This window comes from Salvelinus fontinalis, chromosome 35 (assembly GCF_029448725.1).
Source record: "Salvelinus fontinalis isolate EN_2023a chromosome 35, ASM2944872v1, whole genome shotgun sequence".
Lineage (NCBI taxonomy): Eukaryota > Metazoa > Chordata > Actinopteri > Salmoniformes > Salmonidae > Salvelinus > Salvelinus fontinalis.
Window position 1 is genome coordinate 4,613,029 of NC_074699.1, and position 20,217 is coordinate 4,633,245.

Below are 20,217 nucleotides of genomic sequence, written 5' to 3' on the forward strand. Positions count from 1 at the left end.
GGTGTACAAAAAACACGACTGCCGCAGTAGGTTTCTACAACAAAGACAAAAGCAAGTAGAGATACCCATCAACAACCAACACGACGCAGCGTGTCCCCAATGTTCCTCGGACATCCTGGTATTGGAGGGAACATTGGTTTAACATTGAAGACACACGGTCGATGAGCTGATATGTATTGATCGATCAGCTGATCAAATGTACAAAGCATTCCTATTTACACGATGCATTTTCAAACACAGTTCACCAGCTCGATCACTCCCTCGGGGGCAGCAGTGTCTGTTCTGTGAGGCGATCACGTTGTCATTGGTTGCTTGTGGTCAGCCATAGGGAGTAGAATAAAGCTGTCCTGGATGCAGATCTAGGGTCAGTTTGGTGTTGTGTCCCTATTGGATAACCTTAGAATTTGGGTGGAATAAACTAATCCTAGATCTGTGCAACTTCAACCGGCAGCATCCAATAACAGGAATGGCATTTCCTGTCTGGCAGGGAGTTTGAATCGTCTAGCTTTATTCACGCGGTACAACAAACACGACACCATGAACGTTTCCATGCAGTGCTGAGGCGGCTCTGTATTGCCCTGGAGAAATCTAATCTGAAACACAAAACGGCTACACAGGAAGTTAAACGCTCTCTGCACTCACGTCTCTTATTGCTTGCGTCCTACAGGGCAAAAGAAGCCCAGCTTCATAGAATACCCTGATTGGATGAGGGGGAGAAAGTGTGGAAGGAGACCAGGATGTAACCCCCCCCCCCCCCCCCCCCCCCCCCCAATGGAGTCTAAAGGGATAAATAAAAAAAACATCTCAAACACACAGATATATACTGTATATGCATATTATCATAATCCGTAACTGGAGCATTGTTATAAAACACATCAAGAAGGTATCAGCCTTGTTTAAAGTGCATTTTTACCCAGAAATACTGTGATTGAAAGGGCTATACTGTTAATGGATGATGGGACGAAGGGATTGGTTAGCACTAAGGGTGTGGGTGTGGCGTTCTTGTGAGGGGCGGGGAGAGGAAGTACATTGGCCAATGGGAGAATAGATCACAGGCCCAGTTGAAGGGTCAAAGGTGAAGGTGTGAAAGTTGGGGTGGAGTTGTTCTGGGCTGTGAGGAGTATAGGGTTTCTTTATGAGAGTTGTTTTTAGGACAGGGGCCTGTGTTACTCTCAGGTGCTCCTCCCCTTTGGCCCCTAGTCAGGTGTGGAAGACAGACAGGTGTGTCCTGTAGTCACTTGCAGTCTGGTGTGTTGTGTTCCTTGAGGGGTATAAACGAGGACACGTAGTTAAGATATGGGGGGCTGTACAACAGTCCTGGCTAAAATGAACACCTATCCATTCCTTTCAGCTATCAGTGGTAATGAAAAGGAGACTTGGAGGCCATTTTAGAGCATCGGGACAGAGTCTTGATATGGGCCTTCCATGAGGGTCAAAGTTCGTATCCCCCTCTTCATCCCTCTGCTGTTCAAACAGCTCAATAAATGAAATGTCACCATTCTCTCAATCTGATCAGTAGTCCAGTTTCTCTCACCCATTGGCTGAGTGAGATCAGCAGAAGGAGATGGGAACAACCTATTGGTGGGTCAAGGTGCTGGTTAACACCCTCCTGTTTAGAAGGCCCAATGGCTGACTGGGTCAGGGTCCGGGTTCATTCTGAATCCATTGGAGCCTTTAGACAGACAGTTTTAGTCGTCCTGTAGGGAAGAGTAATAGGTTTAGGAAACTGAATAGTGGGGAGTGGTGTGTTAATAACGTCTCACTACAACCCAGCCAGAGAGCAGCACAGATGGGGGAGAGGAAGAGGTGATATATCCACAGATTCCACACACCCAAACATACATCCACATAGACGAGACACAAACACCCTCACATCATACAATATACAGCTCACATAAGAACTGCATTCAGACAGTCAGACCGTCAGTCACAGACAAAATCACAAACTGCCAGAGAGCCACAGACATGTACGGACACCTTTACCGACACACACATGAATCTGCAGATAGACAAACAAAGCTTGCAGCCTCTCTCACACACAGACAGAGGGACAAGGGTCAAGACCCAAGCAAAAAGTTTACAGTCGCACACACACACGACTTCCTGGGGTTAGAGGCAGGGTGTGTTAGATAGGTGGGCATTGACCAGGTGACTCGGGTGGGCACAGGGCACCATGCCATGCTGAGCATTTACTTTCCATGCCAAGCGACCAATCAGCATAAACCCCACCTACCTGCCCACCGTCCCCCACCAATGGGCTGGCTCTGCCTAACAGCCTGTCTGCAAACCAACCAATCAGACCAGAGGATCAGGACACAGGAGTGAACGGATTCACCCTGACCATTCACACCTCACTTGAGTTCACTTAGTTTTTTTTATCATCCCAATAATGGTGGCATAAGGTGGTGTGTGTGTGTGTGTGTGTATGGGGTGTGTGCACATATTATCGTTGTTGTATATTGATGGGTCCCAGGGTTCTTGGTGACAGAGAGGCATGTGTACCTGTTGAGACCTGGGACTAAGGGATGTGTTTGTGTGTGTGTGTACATTTACCTGTAGAGAGCTGGGACTGAGACCGCCGTCGTGTGGTGGGGGTTTTGGAGGAGGCAGAGAGGGTGGAGCCGGCACTGCTGGCCCGGGAGATAGGGAGGGGCACGGGAGTCACCGGGGGAGAGTCCAGCTGCAGAAAGGTCAAAGTTAAATGACAGAAATATCAATACCAAAATTCAAGTTCCTTATTCCATTCCGCTAAGGATCCTGTCTAACTAGATTACGATTGTTTCTCCGTTTCGCTCTCTTCTACTGCAGTCAGGGGTTAAAGCAAAATCCCATGACTGAAACTTAAGTCGATCTCAGATCGATTGTCTGGGGCCAAGTTAACCTCCCATTTCATGTAAGAAAGTCATGACCATCATGCTTTTAGGGAAAGAGGATAATTTAAATGCGAGTTTGATTAGTTCCAGTCCCCCTGCTTAGTGGGTTCGGGGTACTCCCCAAGATAATTTGTATGTAGAAGTTCTGGTGACTTTTTAAAAAGGACATTCTACTCCAAAATGAATGAAAATAAAATTATGCCGACACCTGACATTACCATGTTCTGACCACTAGATGGTGTCAGAACAATCTGAGATGGTGGGCGTCGTGGCTTGCTGACATGAAATGGAACGACCCTGCTGCAAGCTTGCAAGTTCAACTTTCTATACAGGTGTAAACACTTCTCAAAGCCAGACTGGATGCATCTATTATGCATTTGAGTGCAGGCTCTGTCTGGCATTACCTCGGCAGTTTTCATCTGATGAAAGCAGTGTGTCTGTTGAAATTATCTCCCACAATGAACTAAGCTAATCATAACTAAGTGGTCATCAGGAATGGTCCATAATAGAAACCATTTATCACCTTTCCCGAACGTGTAAAATCTCTGCACCATTTAGTGGTCAGAACGTGGTAATATGTAGTTGTAGAATGGGACATAACTTCAATTACTAATTTCTCTGAACAGGGGGAAAAAAACTACCACCAAATTCATTCAGAATATATTAGATAGGATGAATAAACAATATGCCGAGCCACAGCTCATACATCTTGTCAAACATAGCGAATTGATAGTGTATACTCGTTGTTGGGTTTGGGCGTGGGGGGTCTACATCAGATGTTAGGTACTATATTTATTCAATATTATATGAATCCTAAAAATGTATATGTCCAATTTGGGTGCGATCAATTACCTTAATTTTTCAGATATCAAATAATATTTCCACAAAATAAATGTTGCAGAAATGCTACTCGTATCTGTTTCTAACAGAAACAATTTCATTACAATCTGAGATGGTGGGTGTCATGTCTTGCTAAAATGAAATGACACGACCCAGAGGCTTTTTGGAGATAACCTTTTCAAACATCCTGAGACAACTAGATCTTCTTGACTAGAAAGTGATTTTCCTAAAACAACTGCTTTGTGTTCAGCTCCGCCTAACCTCATCTCGACTTGGATCATTAAGGGCAGAGGGACAGAATGAAACCTGATGCCCCAGATTAGGCTCAGTGATCTGGGGAAGGTTTGACGTAAGACCTGGGCTGACCTAGCACACGTGTGAGATTTCATTTGTGAGTGCGTCCCTCACTCTCTCCAGGGTGTGTGTGTGTAGGTTACCTCCACGCTGTCGTGGGTGGGCGAGGAGGTGGTGGAGGAGTTCTCCCATTGTCTCCTGGTGGCGTTGCCCAGCTCGATGGTCCGAACCCGCTGGGCAAACTTCAGAGAGCACACCGACTCACTCATGTTACAGACCAGGGGAGACACCTAGAGCAAATACCTTCTGATATTAGCCTGAAGGCTAGCATTGAGGGTTTTATTATAGGCTAATATACACATTTAATTTGTAACCCCTTAACCCCCCCACCCCTCTCTCCCTCCCCAATCCCTCTCACACCCTCCTGTACCCCTCCCTCTCTCACCTGCACCATCATCAGGGTCTTGCTGTCCCCGCTCAGTGAGTCAGACAGCAGGTAGGTGAGCCGGGAGTTCCTGAAGGGCACGTGGGAGTGTCGGCTCCGCAGCGCATTGATGACGTCACCCAGGGCCGACAGGGACTTGTTGATGCACTGGGCCTCTCGTAGGCGGCTGCCCTCTGCCCCGGACTTAGCAATCCGCTCTGAGCCAGCCAGGTCAACCAGGTTCAGCTTACCTAGTAGAGGGTGTACAGAGATAACATCCTGAATGACTGTCTGTCTGTGTGTGTGTGGACCTTGTGTGCGATGTCCGGTACAGGAATTGTGTGTGTGTGTACACCTTGCGTGCGGTGCCCGGTGGAGGAGTTGACGCCTGCTACGGTGATGACGAGGAGGGCGTGAGAGCGGGAGCTGTGTTCGTTCAGATTGGTGCAGGCTGTGGCCCTGTTCATGTGACCCAGCTCAAACACCTACACAGAGAGCACAGGTCAAGGGTCATAGGAAGTGAATAACTACTCTGTCATCTGCACATTCACGCATATGGCAGAACACACACACACAGACAGGAACAGATTTTAATCATTAACACACAAACTAATCTGTAGACTAGAGGCAAATCCAGGCTTGGGCACATTCCACTGGTTCAGGGAACACAAGAGCTCTGACAGACATTTCAGGATGACAACTCAGCCTCAGGCCTAAAGAACCGTGGGAGCCATCTTATTAACTGACGCATGATTGTAAACAACGCCCAAAAACAGCTTTCTCTACACTTTTGTATTTATTTGGAAAACACTACTGAAGGAAAAGTATTGCTTTGCGGTTTAGGCCAGGAATACTATTTGGCACTTTGACTGGTAAGTAACACCATATGAACAAAATCTGATTAATTGATTGCAGATCAGAGCACACTAACTACCCCACTAACCCAATGTCCTGTGGCAGGCATAGTATAAGTGGCAGTAGTAGAATGGTGGTCTCACCCTGTTGATGTCCTCAGGGCTCTGGACAGTGAACTCCGTGAGGCCCGGCACATAGAGCTGACCGCTACCATCTGGATTCATCTTGATGTCCAGCTTCTCACCCTGGTTGTCCCCCAAAAGGTTCCTACAGGAAACAGCAACGCACAGTCGCAAAGATTGTCCCACTCAAATAAAAAAAAATCTAAATCTTAAAATGATATGCATACAGCACTACTTTGGGTGTATGGTGTCAATATGATATTTGTCCTATGATATCCCCCAACAACATTTGGCAGATAGATACATAGCTCATAACAAAAACAATCAAGATAATCTGTAGTTGACTCTCCAACTAAGTGGGGCCAAAATTGCTTCTTTCATACGTTATGACATTCTACCCCTCCAATTCTCTTTTCGTGGTGAGTCCTGCTATCACGCTTTGGCAGAAAGGACACACAGATGTTCAAAGATTACGCAACAGAGAGAGGGAGAGATAGAGGGAGGGAGGGAGAAGAGAGCGTGTAAAACAGATGAACCAAGGGACATTAAGTATAATCCACTTTTATATAACTGCTGGCCCATGCACTCGAATTGCTTACACACACAGGAACTGTGTCAAACGACAGTTTAGGACTAAATTACAATGAAATAACGCTTCAGCCGTGATCTTAAAAAGACTTCTCATAAAGGTAAGTATTGTAACTACGAAACCCCTTGCTGCCAGTGATGCCAATTTAGCAATTTCGTTGCTAGATTTAGCAACTTTTCAGACTACCCCGGAAACTTTTCTTCCCAAACAGCACCTCGCAACAAATGTAGCTATTTTAAAAAATGTATTTGGAACTTTTAGCAACTTTGAAAAGTGACTCAAACGCTAAAATGCACGCATTTTCCCTCTAAATGACACCAAAAAATAATTTTCTCTGTCACACAATCAGTCACAACACACGTGCCTGGCTGCAAAAGTGCATTGTCAGTGACGTCAGCAGCAGGCGATCAGCTCGTGCACAGGCAGCAGCAGGCCAGCTGCAATTTCGGCAAATTGCAAATCATTGTTGGCTGACTGCAGCAGCAGGAGTATGCGGTCGACGAGACAAACCCAATGAATGTAGTTGGTCACGAATGTTTGATCTTGAACAGAACTTGTCTCAATCAAAACTGTACAGCCAGAAGTACAGAAAGAGTGGGAGTCTGTACCTGAATTTAAAGGGTGGCTGAAGTCAGTAATTGGGGATGAATGACGGGCATACTGTGCGTACTGCAAATCAGATATGCTTGCAAAAATGTATGAAAAGCATATAAATAAATCAAAACCGTACAACCCAGTCTACATTACCACAGTTGGTTAAGAAAGTGGATAACTGCAAAGTGCAGAAGCTACTATGGCAAAGGCCATTGTGGAGCATTGTTCGCTGCTAGCATGCAACCATTTAGGTATGGCTTGTATAGCTGAAAAGGCAGCTATACAGATTCTGTGGCAGCAACAAACTTCCAAATGCACCTCACCAAGTGCACAGAAATTATTAGGGGAGTACTGGCTCCATATTTTCTCAAAAGGGTAACATCAAATGTGGGGGAGGAGAAGTTCAGTCTCCTTTTGGATGAGTCCAATGATGTCAGTGTCCCTAAATACCTAGGTGTGGCGATTCGGTATTTCAGTGCTAAAAAAAGAACCGTTGTGTCCACATTGCCCGGGCTGGTTGAATTGGAGGGGGGCGATGCCAGATCAATAGCAAAGGCGGTAGTTGTGTTTCTTGAGAAGTGTAACCTTAAAAAAGAGAATCTTCAGGGTATTGACACTGATAATGCGTCCGTGATGACTGGGGGTGCACAACAGGGGTGCACAAGATTTTAAAGGAAGAACGTTCATTGCCCAATTTGGTACTCACCCGCTGTGTTTGCCATTCTTTACAATTGGCTGTCAGTGTAGCATCCAAAGAAACCATCGCTAGGAGTGTTAAGTACTTAAATCAGGGGAACCTACAACTGGTTTTCGATTTCCCCAAAACGGGGAAACAATCGTACAAAGCAGTGTACGCCACCATTAATTGTGGCCAGAAACCCCTGCAGATCACCAAAGTGTGTGCCACACGTTGGCTATTGATTGAGCCTGCGGTAACTTGTATATTGAGCCAGTGGGAAGAACTGAAACTCCCCTATGAGCTGAGCATTGCTACATGGCTGATGTGCTCCACACCATGCACATGGACAAGACCAACCATGTCTACCTGACATTCTTGAAATCAATCCTGTCCGACGTACACGTTGCAGTGAAGTCAGTTGAGGGAGAGCAAACAGATCCTGTCAAGCTTTTGGACAATCTGGTACACCTCTTAACATCAATTTGCAGCAGAGTAGTCAACCCTATGGCAAAAATGGATGTCCCGAAGGATGCCATTGATGGACAGCTCAGTCCATCACCATACCTTGGGTACCTTTGAGAGCACGGTGTACCAACTCAGTCTTGCGCCAGAGGACCAAAATGTCATTTGTAGACAGTGCATCAACTACATTGTTGCTTTAAGCAAGGAGCTGCAAGCAAGGCTCCCAGACAACCTTGAAGCCTTGCGAAACAACATGGCCTTGTTCAGTGTTAAGGAAACGCTAAAGCACAATAAAGGCACCACTGAAATTATTAAAGTAGCTGAGCTACTGGGGTACCAGCCCCAAACAAATGATACAATTATTTCCCAATGGAGAAACATCCATCTGTTTAGGTGGGACTCAACTGAAAATACAGTCGAGTTCTGGAGTGAAGTGAATGACTACACAGACTCTTCCGGGTCAAATCCTTGTGAAGAACTGTGCAAAGCTGCACTCGCTGCCCTCTCCTTGCCACACTCAAATGCGGAGGTTGAACGGCTGTTCAGCCAAATGAGTGTGGTCAAGTCAAAGTTAAGAAATAGAATGTCACTGCACACTCTCAGCTCCATACTCCTGGTGCGGTATGGACTGAAGCTGGCTGGTGATACCTGTTACCAGCATAAACTACCAAGTGGCACCACAGCAGCATACAGCTTTAAGACCACTCCATTCTCTTCTGCTGGTTCCAGCTCCGTGACAATGCAGTTGGACAGTGAAGATGAAGAGGATTTCCTTGCCAATCTATGATTCATCATATTTACAGTACGTATGCAAGGAGTGGACTTTCTGGAACTGGCGGAGACACACAGCTGATGGTGGCAGTGTGCACTGCAGTGTGAGCGAGAACAGTGGCAATATCTGGAGGAAACCATTGAGCAGCAAGCCAGCCAAGCAGCACAACAACCTGGGGAGAGCTGGAGAGAGATGCCTAGCGCACACATCATTATTTGAGTTAAGTTGCTTGTTCAATAAGTTAGCATATATACACACCTTGTTATTAGCTTGTATCTATAATTGTTGATCAGTTAGGTAGCATGGTAACTAACTACCAATACACTGCTTAAAACTAATTGTTCAGAATGTGTAGGTTTACTAGTTAAAAAGAAAATAAATAAAATGTAATTGTTCAATAATGTATAATGTGTAATTGTTCAATAATTCAATGTGTTGTGTTTAAAAAAAAAAAATTCTGATCATATAAAATGTGTTATATCACTTTTACAAATAAAAATATGTGCTAATAAACAAACGTCAAATCATATTTTTCGCCGAGATGGCCAGTCAATTTGAGTAACGCTATTGTGTATCCTACGTAATGACGCAGTTCCACGTTATTACGTAATGATGTCATCGCGCAATGACATCGCAACAAATCGACCTGCCTCTAGCAACTTCCCCTGAAATTTTGCTGGCAACACTGCTTGCTTCACCTCTGTCATTGCATGACCTGAGGCACTCAAATCCAAACCCGCTCACCCTGTCCAACCTTACACCGATGTGTGTGTGTGTGTCCCCTCACCGTAGGGTTTCGTTGTAGATCTCCACCATGCTAACAGTGATCTTGAAGTCCCAGTCGGGTGCTTTCTCAGTCACCTCAGAGAACAGCAGTCTGAGAGCCCTCTGGTTAATGCCCGGGTCCTTGGCAACACCCTAAAGAAAAGGACAGACAAAACATTTGCTATCAACAACCACTACAACACATCTCTTCATTTCTCTTTCACCTTAATTTATCTCCTGTAGCCATGAGAGACACGGAGTGAGAGCGAAAGTGTGTGTGTGTGTGTGTATTAGCAGTAAATACCTCCATGGTGTAGGTCTTTCCTGAGCCCGTCTGTCCGTAGGCGAAGATGCACACGTTAAAGCCATCAATACAGGAAGTCACCAGGGACTGGACCTCCTGGAACACCTGGTTAGCCAATCAGAGAGGGACAGTTGGGATGACAGCTGCTGTGATTGGTGACAGTAAACCATTAGAATATAGAGAGAGCGCAACACCCTTGTGGTGTATCGCGATAATCTAAAGGGGCTTCCTCTCATGTTATTACCTTCATATTTGCACACTGCCCTTTCCCACCTGGACAAAAGGAACACCCGTGAGAACGCTGTTCATTGACTACAGCTCAGCGTTCAACACCATAGTGCGCACGAAGCTCATCACTAAGCTAAGGACCCTGGGACTAAACACCTCCCTCTGCATCTGGATCTGTAGTCAACATCAGCCATGCTAATCCTCAACACTGGGGCCCCTCGGGGGTGTGTACTTAGTCCCCTCCTGTACTACCTGCTCACCCACGACTGTGTGGCCAAACACGACTCCAAAACCACCATTAAGTTTGCTGACGACACAAGTGGTAGGCCTGATCACCCCCGACAACGATGAGACAGCCTATAGGGAGGAGAACAGAGACCTAGCAGTGTGGTGCCAGGACAACAACCTCTCCCTCAACGTGATCAAGACAAAGGAGCTGATCGTGGACTACAGGAAAAGGACCCATTATTAACATCGACGGGACTGTAGTGAAGCGGGTTGAGAGTTTCAAGCTCCTTGGTGTCCATGTAACCAACGAACAATCATGGTCCAAACACACCAAGACAGTCGTGAAGAGGGCACGACAACACCTATTACCTCTCAGGAGACTGAAAAGATTTGGAGTGGGTCCCCAGATTCTCAAAAAGTTCTACAGCTGCACCGTCGAGAGCATCCTGACTGGTTGCATCACCACCTGGTATGGTAACTGCTCAGCATCTGACCGTAACGCGCTACAGAGGGTAGTGCGTACGTCCCAGTACATCACTGGGGCCAAGCTTCCTGCCATCCAGGACCTATATAATAGGCGGTGTCAGAGGAAAGCCGAAAAAATTGTCAGACTCCAGTCATAAACTGTTTCCTCCGCTACCGCACGGCAAGTGGTACCGGAGCGCCAAGTCTCAGACCAAAAGGCTCCTTAACAGCTTCTACTCCAAAGCCCTAAGACTGCTGAACAATTAATGAAATGGCCACCGGACTATTTACATTGACCCCCCCCCGCTCCATTTGTTTTGTACACTGCTGCTACTTACTGTTTATTATCTATGCGTAGTCACTTCACCCCTATCTACATGTACAAATGACCAACTAACCTGTACCCCCACACATTGACTCGGTACCCCCTGTAAATAGCCTCGTTATTGTTATTTTATTGTGATACTTTTTATTATTTTTTTACTTCCGTTTATTTGGTAAATATTTTCTTAACGCTTCTTCACGGTAAGGTCTGCACTTGTTGTATTCGGCGCATGTGACGGATAAAGTTTGAGTTGAAACATCTTATGCTGCTTTTACCTGTGGGTGCGTTTTCAGACGGGTAAAGATGAAGGCAAGGAAGACACTTTCAGACTATTGAGATGTACTCCAAGTCATGACGTTCTACTGACCCCTTCCTGCGTGGCCTGAGGGTGGAACACCTTGTCCAGTTCAAAGGTCATCAGTTTGCCCTTGTTGGAGAGGTAGAGAAGGGCGTCGTCATCTGGGTCAAAGCTGACCATGTTTTCGGCAGAATCATGCTCCCCCCGGCACACCGGCCGCACCCGACAGAACACCCTGATGTTACCTGGGAAGTGAAGGCAAGAGGAGACGCATTGCAATACTGTTTTGGGACAACAAATACAAAAATCCACTGCTTTTGAACAGAATTGGATCTGTTATGTACACAGATGCAGCTGTGGAATCTACTGTATGTACACACTATACACTAGCTAGTACGAACGACTGATATCACACACACACCTCTCAGAATGCACGGTCGAGGGGGTCGTACCTTTGAGGCGCACCAGCTCGTTGTGGCATTTCTTCCTCAGGTTCATCTCTCTCTTGTACTTCCTCAGCAGCTCTTGGTTGGCACTGCTCACCTCGCCTATCACCTGGCAGATCTCCTGCTTGGCCTCGGTCATGGCCTTCCCCAGCATGAAGGGGAAGTCCTGAACCTGTCTCTTCAGACAGTTGTAGTCACAGGTGAGAGTACGCAGGGCTGGCTGAAGCGTCAAAAGGTTCACACGCACACCTGGGGACAGGGGAGGGACACACATTTTGTTACAACAGTGAATAAAACAGAGCACACAAACATTCCTGGGTCATATTCATTAGGAAAGTTGTCCAGTAAGAGACACATTTTTTTTTTTGACAGAGAATGTTTCGCTACGGTGTGCCCTAATGAATACCGTCCGGAATATGCACACTCGCAAATACAAAAAAAAATGCATAGTCCTAAACGTACGGCTTACCTGCCAGGTTCTCATGCACGGCCTTCATCTCACTTTCGGCCCTGATGAAGGCCTCCTCGATCACCCTGTTCTTCTCTTCCTCCAGGTTCTGCATTTCAGCCTCCAACTGGCCCTGGGCCCGCTCCATCTCCCCTTCGTACACCAGGATCTACAGGGGACAGAGAGAGAGGTTAGACATGGGGACTAGAGTACCGTAGATCTTGGGAGAGTACCAACACACCACACTGGTCTGGGTGGGGACTGGAGCGTGTTTGGTGGTCTACCTGGAGCTAAAAGCTAGCATAAAAGCTAACACAGCACGGGAACTCAGATCTAATAGCTACCAGGGCATTTGAACTAAGGGCTTCAAATGCCCTTTAACAGCTTTGCTGAAATCTGAAGCCTATTAACTAATAACTTCAAAGTTAGCTCCCAGCAAAACCATGGGTTTGCTTCTCCTCAGCATTAATCAAATCAAATTGCATTTGTCACATGCGCCAAATACAACAGGTGTAGACCTTTCAGTGAAATGCTTACAAGCCCTTAACCAACAATGCTTTAAGAAGTTAATAAAAAATACAAAAGTGTTAAGTAAAAGATTGAAATAAAAGTAAGTCATAATTAAACAGCAGCAGCAAAATAACAATAGCAAGGCTATATACAAGGGGTACCGTTACAGAATCAATGTGCAGGGGCACCGGTTAGTCAAGGTAATATGTACATGTAGGTAGAGTCAAAGTGACTATGCATAGATAATAAACAGAGAGTAGCAGCAGCGTAAAATAGGGGTCTGGGTAGCCCTTTGATGAGCTGTTCAGGAGTCTTATGGCTTGGGGGTAGAAGCTTTTTGGACTTAGACTTGGCGCTGCGGTACCGCTTGATGTGCGATACCAGAGGGAACAGTCTATGACTAGGGTGGCTGGCGTCTTTGACAATTTTTAGGGCCTTCCTCTGACACCGCCTGGTATAGAGGTCCTGGATGGAGGGAAGCTTGGCCCCAGTGTTATACTGAGCTGTACGCACTACCCTCTGCAGTGCCTTGCGGTCGGAGGCCGAGCAGTTGCCGTACCAGGCAGTGATGCAACCAGTCAGGATGCTCTCGATGGTGGAGCTGTTGAACCTTTTGAGAATCTGAGGACCCATGTCAAATCTTTTCAGTCTTCTGAGGGGGAATAGGCTTTGTCGTGCCCTCTTCACAACTGTCTTAGGGTTCACAATGGGTTGTGAACTATCATTACAGCTAAACGCTAATCCAAAACAACCATACACTGCACCCCAATACAAGACTGGAGGACCCTTGAACAGATTTAGGGTAATATTTGTGGGTGTCACTACAGCAGAGGTTTTTGGTGGGGGTTGAAACCACACAGATGGGCAGAGTTTGGGGATGCAGGGTGCCTAAAGCACAGGAAGTGATGTAGTGAGAAAACAGGAAGCACTATGAGGAGCCTATCAAGGGGGGCCAACCTTAGACAACCTGCAAATGACCTCGCCATTGCCCCTCCCGACGGCCTTGGAGAGCAGGCCGCAGATACGGCCGCGGTCCGCACGCAGCTGAAACCAAACGCAAGCGAAGAGAGAGGGGTTAACACGGCCCACGCCACTACAGGGGAGGGGATGGGACGAGGGTCGAACCAGTCACCTCTACTGGGAGGGAAGGGTATTTTTTGTGACAGACCGTACCACCACAATCTACTACAAGGGGGGTGAGTTGGATTGTACCAATGCTGGTACCGGGGGGAGGAACGAGGAGAACATGAGAACTAACGAAGACCAACTGGTGAAGGAGCTAATGGGATTAGGAAGGGGCACAGAGGGTTATGCGTGTGTGAGAGTAGCATGTGCGTGTTGTTGTAGATGGTTGTGTGCGCACGCTGCCATCTGTGTACGTGTGCATCTCCTTATGTGTCTACCTGAGCTCGGAGCTGGGTGCTGGTCCTCTGGGACTCGTGCAGCTGTGTCTCCAGCTCTCGGAGCAGCTGTCTCTGCAGTGACAGCTGCTCCTGCAGGGCGGCGCTCTTGGCCTGGGCCGCGGTTACCGCCTGCTGAGACCCTGACGACTCCACCTCCACTATCTCAGTCACATACTGGACGGAGAGAGAATAGAGAGAGCGAGATAGATGAGGTAGGAGGAGAGAGAGAGAGAAAGGTGGAGAGCAGAAGAGAGAGATTGATATCGTAAGATCACCAGGGAACACAATTCAGCAGCAGATGCTCTCATATACATCAAAAACATTGGATAGGTGGTAAGCTACCAACATATAGCTTACCCATTCTATCATTTCAAAACTATGAGGGACCATTAAGTAACATAGGAGCTAGCAAGAGGTTGTGTTTGAAATGGGACAGTTTTTTTGCGATTCCTCACCTTAACCTGATGGGGCCGGGCGGCCTGTCTGGCCAGCTCCTCCTCACAGTCTCTGAGCCGGACGCTCAGCTGCTGCTCCACCTCCCCCTGCTGACACTTGGACTCCTCCAGTTGCCTCTGCATCTCCCCCGCGTGGCGCTTGGACTCCTCCAGCTGTCGGCTGAGCGTCTCCGCCCGGCTGGCCTTCTCCAGGACCTGCTGCTCCAACTCAGCCAGCCTCCTCTGCCTCGGTCTGGCCTGGCTCTCCCAGCGAGACACCTCCTCACGCAGGGCCTCCACATCCTACATAACATACAGTTATAATACACCACACACACTTATAACACCGCCTCTTCTCGCTCTCTGGCCTGGTTCTTCCAACGAGATACCTTCCCACACAGGGCGTCCGTATCCTACACACAAACAGAGCTATAATAGACACATAAAAAAAATGGGTTTTCACAGCCTCTGCCCTCACTTGATTCTGCCCACCCGTACCTGGCTGTGGGGGCAGTCAGTGGCTGTGCAGGCCGGTGGAGGAGCCTCCTGGAGCAGTGAGGTCTTGCATGCCTTCAGCTCCTGCTTCAGCCGCTCGTTCTCGACCACCAGCAGCTCCAGGTGCTTCTCCAGGTCGGTCGCCCCCTACAGGACAGGAGGAACAGGCACATGTCAGTATCACACTCACAAAGGCACCACACAGAGTGATATCAATACACACAGGAAGGAAGTAACACTCATTCACACACAGGGAAATGCACAAGCACTTTTTCTCTGACTATTGTTTCAATATCTGCCCCCCGGACAAACATCAGGAGACAGTGAAACAAAAGGACACATGCACATCTACATACCATTGTACCTGCCCCCTCTCCCTCACTTCCCCATCTCACCCTCTTACACACACTCACATGCGACACCTTAGAATGCCTGTGAAGCAGAAGTGTGTCACCCGGAAGAAAAAGTATATGTCAATTATCTTGAGCTCGTCTTTCCCAGGCTTTCCCAAGAGTGTAGGCCAGCTGGGCTCTGCCCTCATTCTCTTTTTTCCATCCCTCCTGCATCATCAGTCTCTCTCCTCCAGAGTTCCCTCCATTCCTCTCTCTCTCTATTCTACTCACCACCCCCGAGCGCAGTCTCTCCACCTCCTGGGTCTGGTCCAGCAGCTTCTCCTCCAGCTCCCCCACCTGTGTGCGCAGCGCTGCGATGAGCTGCTCTCCTTCCTGAACGAGACGGTTGCTGTGCTGCTGATGCTCCTGTGGCTCAGCCAGCCTCTGCACTGCCCGCACACCTGCAACACACACACACAGTGATTACACATTATATACACGCACACCACAGAAGTTAAAAACAGACACGCACGCCATCCAGCCCACAGCAGTGGATAATGCGTGTTGACCGTCGGTCACAGCCGTGACACACAGCCCTCTTCTTGCTGACAGGCTGGTTTGTGTCGGTACTGTGAACACCATCCTGACAGGCACACCATGAAGAGACCATTCGGAGTCATTCATTTCATAGTAATTATTGATGTATCAGTCAGTCTGTATCAGTCAGTCTTCCTCCCTCCCCCTTCCCTCCCTCCAACTCCCCGTTCCTCTCTCACCGTTGGGCAGTGCTGTGTGCAGCTCCTCCTGTAGAGTGTGTATGACGTTCGTCTTCTCCTGAAGACTCCGTTCGTGACTCTGCTGCGGTCTCTGCAGCTGCAGACACCGGGAAGCTTCCTCGCGTCGCAGACGTGCCTGGAACTCACACACTTTCTCCTGCAGTGTCTAGACACATGGGGCAAAGGTCACAGGTTAGAAGCCGGACAGGTCGTTAACGTCACAATTCCAAGGGAACGAGGAGGTGTAAAGGTGGATTGGTCAGTTCATAACATCATCCATGTTCACAGGTCTGATCAAAATGGACCTATTCAGTCAGTCTATAGGTAAATTGATTTGAATGCAATCACTTTGACAGCATCCCTTTTGATTTACACATTTTTAGATAATTGACTTGAAAGGAAATAAAATGAATTTTTTTATTGAAAGAAAAAACGATTTTCCAGAAATTATGAAAGTTTGACAACCCTGTTTGCAAGATTTTAAATGACATAAATCTCAACCGATGATCTTTTCCAGTGATGAAGACATGGTTGTCTCATGGTATGGAGGGGTATGCAAAATGGGTCAACAGAGAACTTTTATCTCCTGAATGTTCTGGCATTCAGGTCCAAAAAGTCACTTTCTGAGCACTTCTACAACGGCCAAATATGCATGGAAGGTTTCGTTCAAATCAAAAGGGGTGCTGACAAAAAGTGATTGAATTCATTTGGATATACTCCTATACGGTGGGTTTCAAACATCCTCTGGGACCCCCAGACATTTCACAATTTTGTTATAGCCCCGAACTAGCTCATCTGCACTCACCTGACAGTTTATTAAGTACACCACCCAGTTTACAAAAATGGATCGCTCCTACAGACAGCGAGTCAGGCGGCTGTGACTTGCTATACAAAGCGGGCATCGAGGCATTCAGTTACTGTTCGACTGAACGTTAGAATGGGCAAACCGAGTGACCTAAGCGACTTGGAGCATGGTATGATCGTCGGTCCCAGGCGCGCCGGATCCAGTCTCTCAGAAACAGCCGCCGAAAAACATCCAGTCAGTGGCAGACCTGTGGGCGAAAACAGCTCGTTGACGAGAGGTCAGAGGAGGATGGCAAGAATCGTACAAGCTAACAGGCGGGCCTCGAGCAGACAAATAACTCTGCAGCACAACAGTGATGTGCAGAACAGGCATCTCGGAACACACAACTTGTCACGGATGGGCTATTGCAGCAGACGACCACACCGGGTTCCACTACTATCCTCTAAAAACAAGAAACGGCTCCAGTGCGCACGCCATCACCAACACTGGACAATTGAGGAGTGGAAAAACAGCTCCTGGTCCAACGAATCCCAGTTCCTGTTGCGTCCTGCTGATGGCAGAGTCAGGATTTGGCCAAAGCAGCATGAGTCCATTGGCCCCATCCTGCCTGTTGTCGGTGGTGTACTGGTTCGGGGGAATGCTTTCCTGGCACACGTTAGGTCCCTTGATACCAATCGTGCAACCATTGAACCACACGGCGTATCTGAACATTGTTGCTGACCAAACCCAATAGAACATCTTCGGGATGAGATGGAACGGGCCGTACCGCTGTCCAATCTGCAGGAGCTGTGTGATGCAATCCCCGTAGAACATTTGACAACTTGTGGAATCAACGCCCTGAAGAATTCCGGCTGTTCTGGAAGCAAAGGTGAGTCCGACACGTTACTAGATGGGTGTACCTAATAAACTGGCCGGTGAGTGTAAATCACCTAAATAAGGGTTTGATGATTAGTTGTGTACTAGTTCTGGAATATATCAGACGCATTGAACTGCATGGGGTCCCCGAGAAAAGGTTTGAAAACCACTGGTCTACACAACTAGACTCAGTTGCAGAGATGAAACTGCTACTCTACCAACTGAAACCACCTACAGCCATACAAAATCAGACTAAAGAAACTCAAATACTAAATACAGAGAGAGACGACACAGATACAGCTAGAGACTGTAGAGAGAGCGAATGAAGACATTACATAGGCAGATGTCCAGGAACAGGACCAGGTGACCTTCTGTGAAGGAAAGCGGGATGTGGGGAGGAGAGCGGGATGAGAGAAAGTACAGCAGTGAAAGGTGTAGAGGGCTGGAGGAAGACGAAGGAGAAACGGCACAATAATGAATGAAAGAGAGGAACATGGAGGAAATGCAACGATTTGTTGAAGAGACAGACAGCTTTTGAGTACGCGTGTAAGTTCGCACGTGTCAAGCTAAAAAGCCACGCGTCAAAAGGCGCGGACAGCACTGTCATCTTTAAATCTCTTAGACCTGTCGCTGTGAGGCGCCAATGTCATTTTATGAAGTGCTGATGTGAGCTTTATGACAGCACTGGGGCTGTCAACGCAAGTCTAAATCCAAGTCACAGGGGCAGATTAGGATGCTTGTCGTGAGGCACTGGGCAGAACAGTGTAGAATGCCCACACCTTAGGGGTATACTACAACGCAAGATCAATGACTTAGCCAGCTAACTTGCCTAAATATTCTGAAATAACTTTTTATTTCATAGAAAGATAGGCATGTCTGATTGACCCAACAACCAAAAACACATCTTAGTTTATCTTTACTAATGAACCAGAAAATCTGTACTTATTTATGTTTCTCCAAGATAGCTGGCCAACTCATTGATCCTGCTTTGTAGTATACCCCTCTGTGCTGTGCTCAGTGGGGCACAAGACTGTGGAACGTTCCGATGGAAATATACTGTGTGGAACGACATGCCTCTTAGTCATGTGATGAAATGAGGTCCGCTATATTTGTGACATTTCTACATACAACGTTCAGTCCGTTACACCCTCCTGAACAAAGACCTGTGTTGTTGTAACAGTGTGTGCTCTACCCCGTGTTATCCCAAACGCTGACAAAGCAACACAATCCTGAACACATGAAATAAAACCACAGGAGGGATACTATGCAAACACACAGGCTTTTCTGTTCTGCAGAGTACACAGAGTGTACAGGATAATGACAGCTATGCTGTGGGTATGTACAGTTGAAGTCGGAAGTTCACATTAGGTTGGAGTCGTTAAAACTTGTTTTTCAACCACTCCACAAATGTCTTGTTAACTTCTTATGGCTGCAGGGGCGGTATTGAGTAGCTTGGATGAAAGGTGCACAGAGGTGCCCAGAGTAAACGGCCTGCTCCTCAGTCATAGTTGCTAATATTTGCATATTATTATTGGATAGAAACCACTCCGAAGTTTCTAAAACTGTTTGAATTATGTCTGTGAGAAAAACAGAACTCATATGGCAGGCAAAAAGACTTATGGAACTTTTGGACATTTCGTCATGTTATAGTGGACGCGCTTTGTGACTTTGGAATTGTTTACCAAACACGCTAACCAAAGTAGCTAATTGGACATAAATAACGGACATTATCGAACAAATCAAGCATTTATTGTGGACCTGGGATTCCTAGGACTGCATTCTGATGAAGTTCATCAAAGGTAAGGAAACATTTATCATGTATTTTCTGGTTTCTGTTGACTCCAACATGGCGGCTAATTTGACTATTGTTCTGAACGCCGTCTCAGATTATTGCATGGTCTGCTTTTTCCGTAAAGTATTTTTGAAATCTGACACAGCGGTTGCATTAAGGAGAGGTATATCTACAAAATCCATGTGTATAACTTGTATTATCATCTACATTTATGATGAGTATTTCTGTTGAAACGATGTGGCTATGCAAAATCACTTGATGTTTTTGGAACTAGTGAATGTAACGCGCCAATGTAAACTCAGATTTTTTTATATAAATATTAACTTTATCAAACAAAACATGCATGTATTGTGTAAAATGAAGTCCTATGAGTGTCATCTGATGAAGATCAAAGGTTAGTGATACATTTTATCTCTATTTCTGCTTTTTGTGACTGCTATATTTCGCTGAAAAAATGGCTGTGCTTATTGTGGTTTGGTGGTGACCTAGCATAATCGTTTGTAGTGCTTTCGCTGAAAAGCATATTTGAAATCGGACACTTTGGTGGGATTAACAACAAGATTACCTTTAAAATGATATAAGACACATGTATGTTTGAGGAATTTTCATTATGAGATTTCTGTTGTTTGAATTTGGCGCCCTGCACTTTCACTGGCTGTTGTCATATCGATCCCGTTAGCGGGATTGCAGCCATAAGAAGTTATTAACAAACTATTGACAAACTTGTCCATGACAAGTCATTTTCCAACAATTGTTTACAGACAGATTATATCACTTATAATTCACAATTCCAGTGGGTCAGCA

The 20,217-nt window shown here is 46.7% G+C and overlaps 1 protein-coding gene across 5 annotated transcripts in view; it reads right to left on the bottom strand.

Moving 5' to 3' along the window:
- Positions 1-754: 754 nt before the first annotated feature.
- Positions 755-20,217, bottom strand: part of LOC129834274 (kinesin-like protein KIFC3) — a 53,889-nt gene continuing 34,426 nt past the window's right edge. For 4 of the 5 annotated variants that reach the window (XM_055899122.1, XM_055899119.1, XM_055899121.1 and 1 more), the window contains 17 exons: positions 15,962-16,127; positions 15,477-15,646; positions 14,857-15,000; positions 14,380-14,661; positions 13,925-14,098; positions 12,033-12,180; positions 11,570-11,812; positions 11,187-11,362; positions 9,574-9,678; positions 9,292-9,422; positions 5,430-5,553; positions 4,787-4,916; positions 4,453-4,682; positions 4,151-4,297; positions 2,554-2,680; positions 2,234-2,280; positions 755-1,697 (listed from right to left, as the gene is read on the bottom strand). In XM_055899122.1, the coding sequence (XP_055755097.1) occupies positions 1,689-1,697; positions 2,234-2,280; positions 2,554-2,680; positions 4,151-4,297; positions 4,453-4,682; positions 4,787-4,916; positions 5,430-5,553; positions 9,292-9,422; positions 9,574-9,678; positions 11,187-11,362; positions 11,570-11,812; positions 12,033-12,180; positions 13,925-14,098; positions 14,380-14,661; positions 14,857-15,000; positions 15,477-15,646; positions 15,962-16,127 (2,553 nt within the window). In that variant the 3' untranslated portion in view covers positions 755-1,688. The remainder of the gene's footprint in view (positions 1,698-2,233; positions 2,281-2,553; positions 2,681-4,150; positions 4,298-4,452; positions 4,683-4,786; positions 4,917-5,429; positions 5,554-9,291; positions 9,423-9,573; positions 9,679-11,186; positions 11,363-11,569; positions 11,813-12,032; positions 12,181-13,924; positions 14,099-14,379; positions 14,662-14,856; positions 15,001-15,476; positions 15,647-15,961; positions 16,128-20,217) is intronic. The other variant, XM_055899120.1, reaches the window with a different exon arrangement.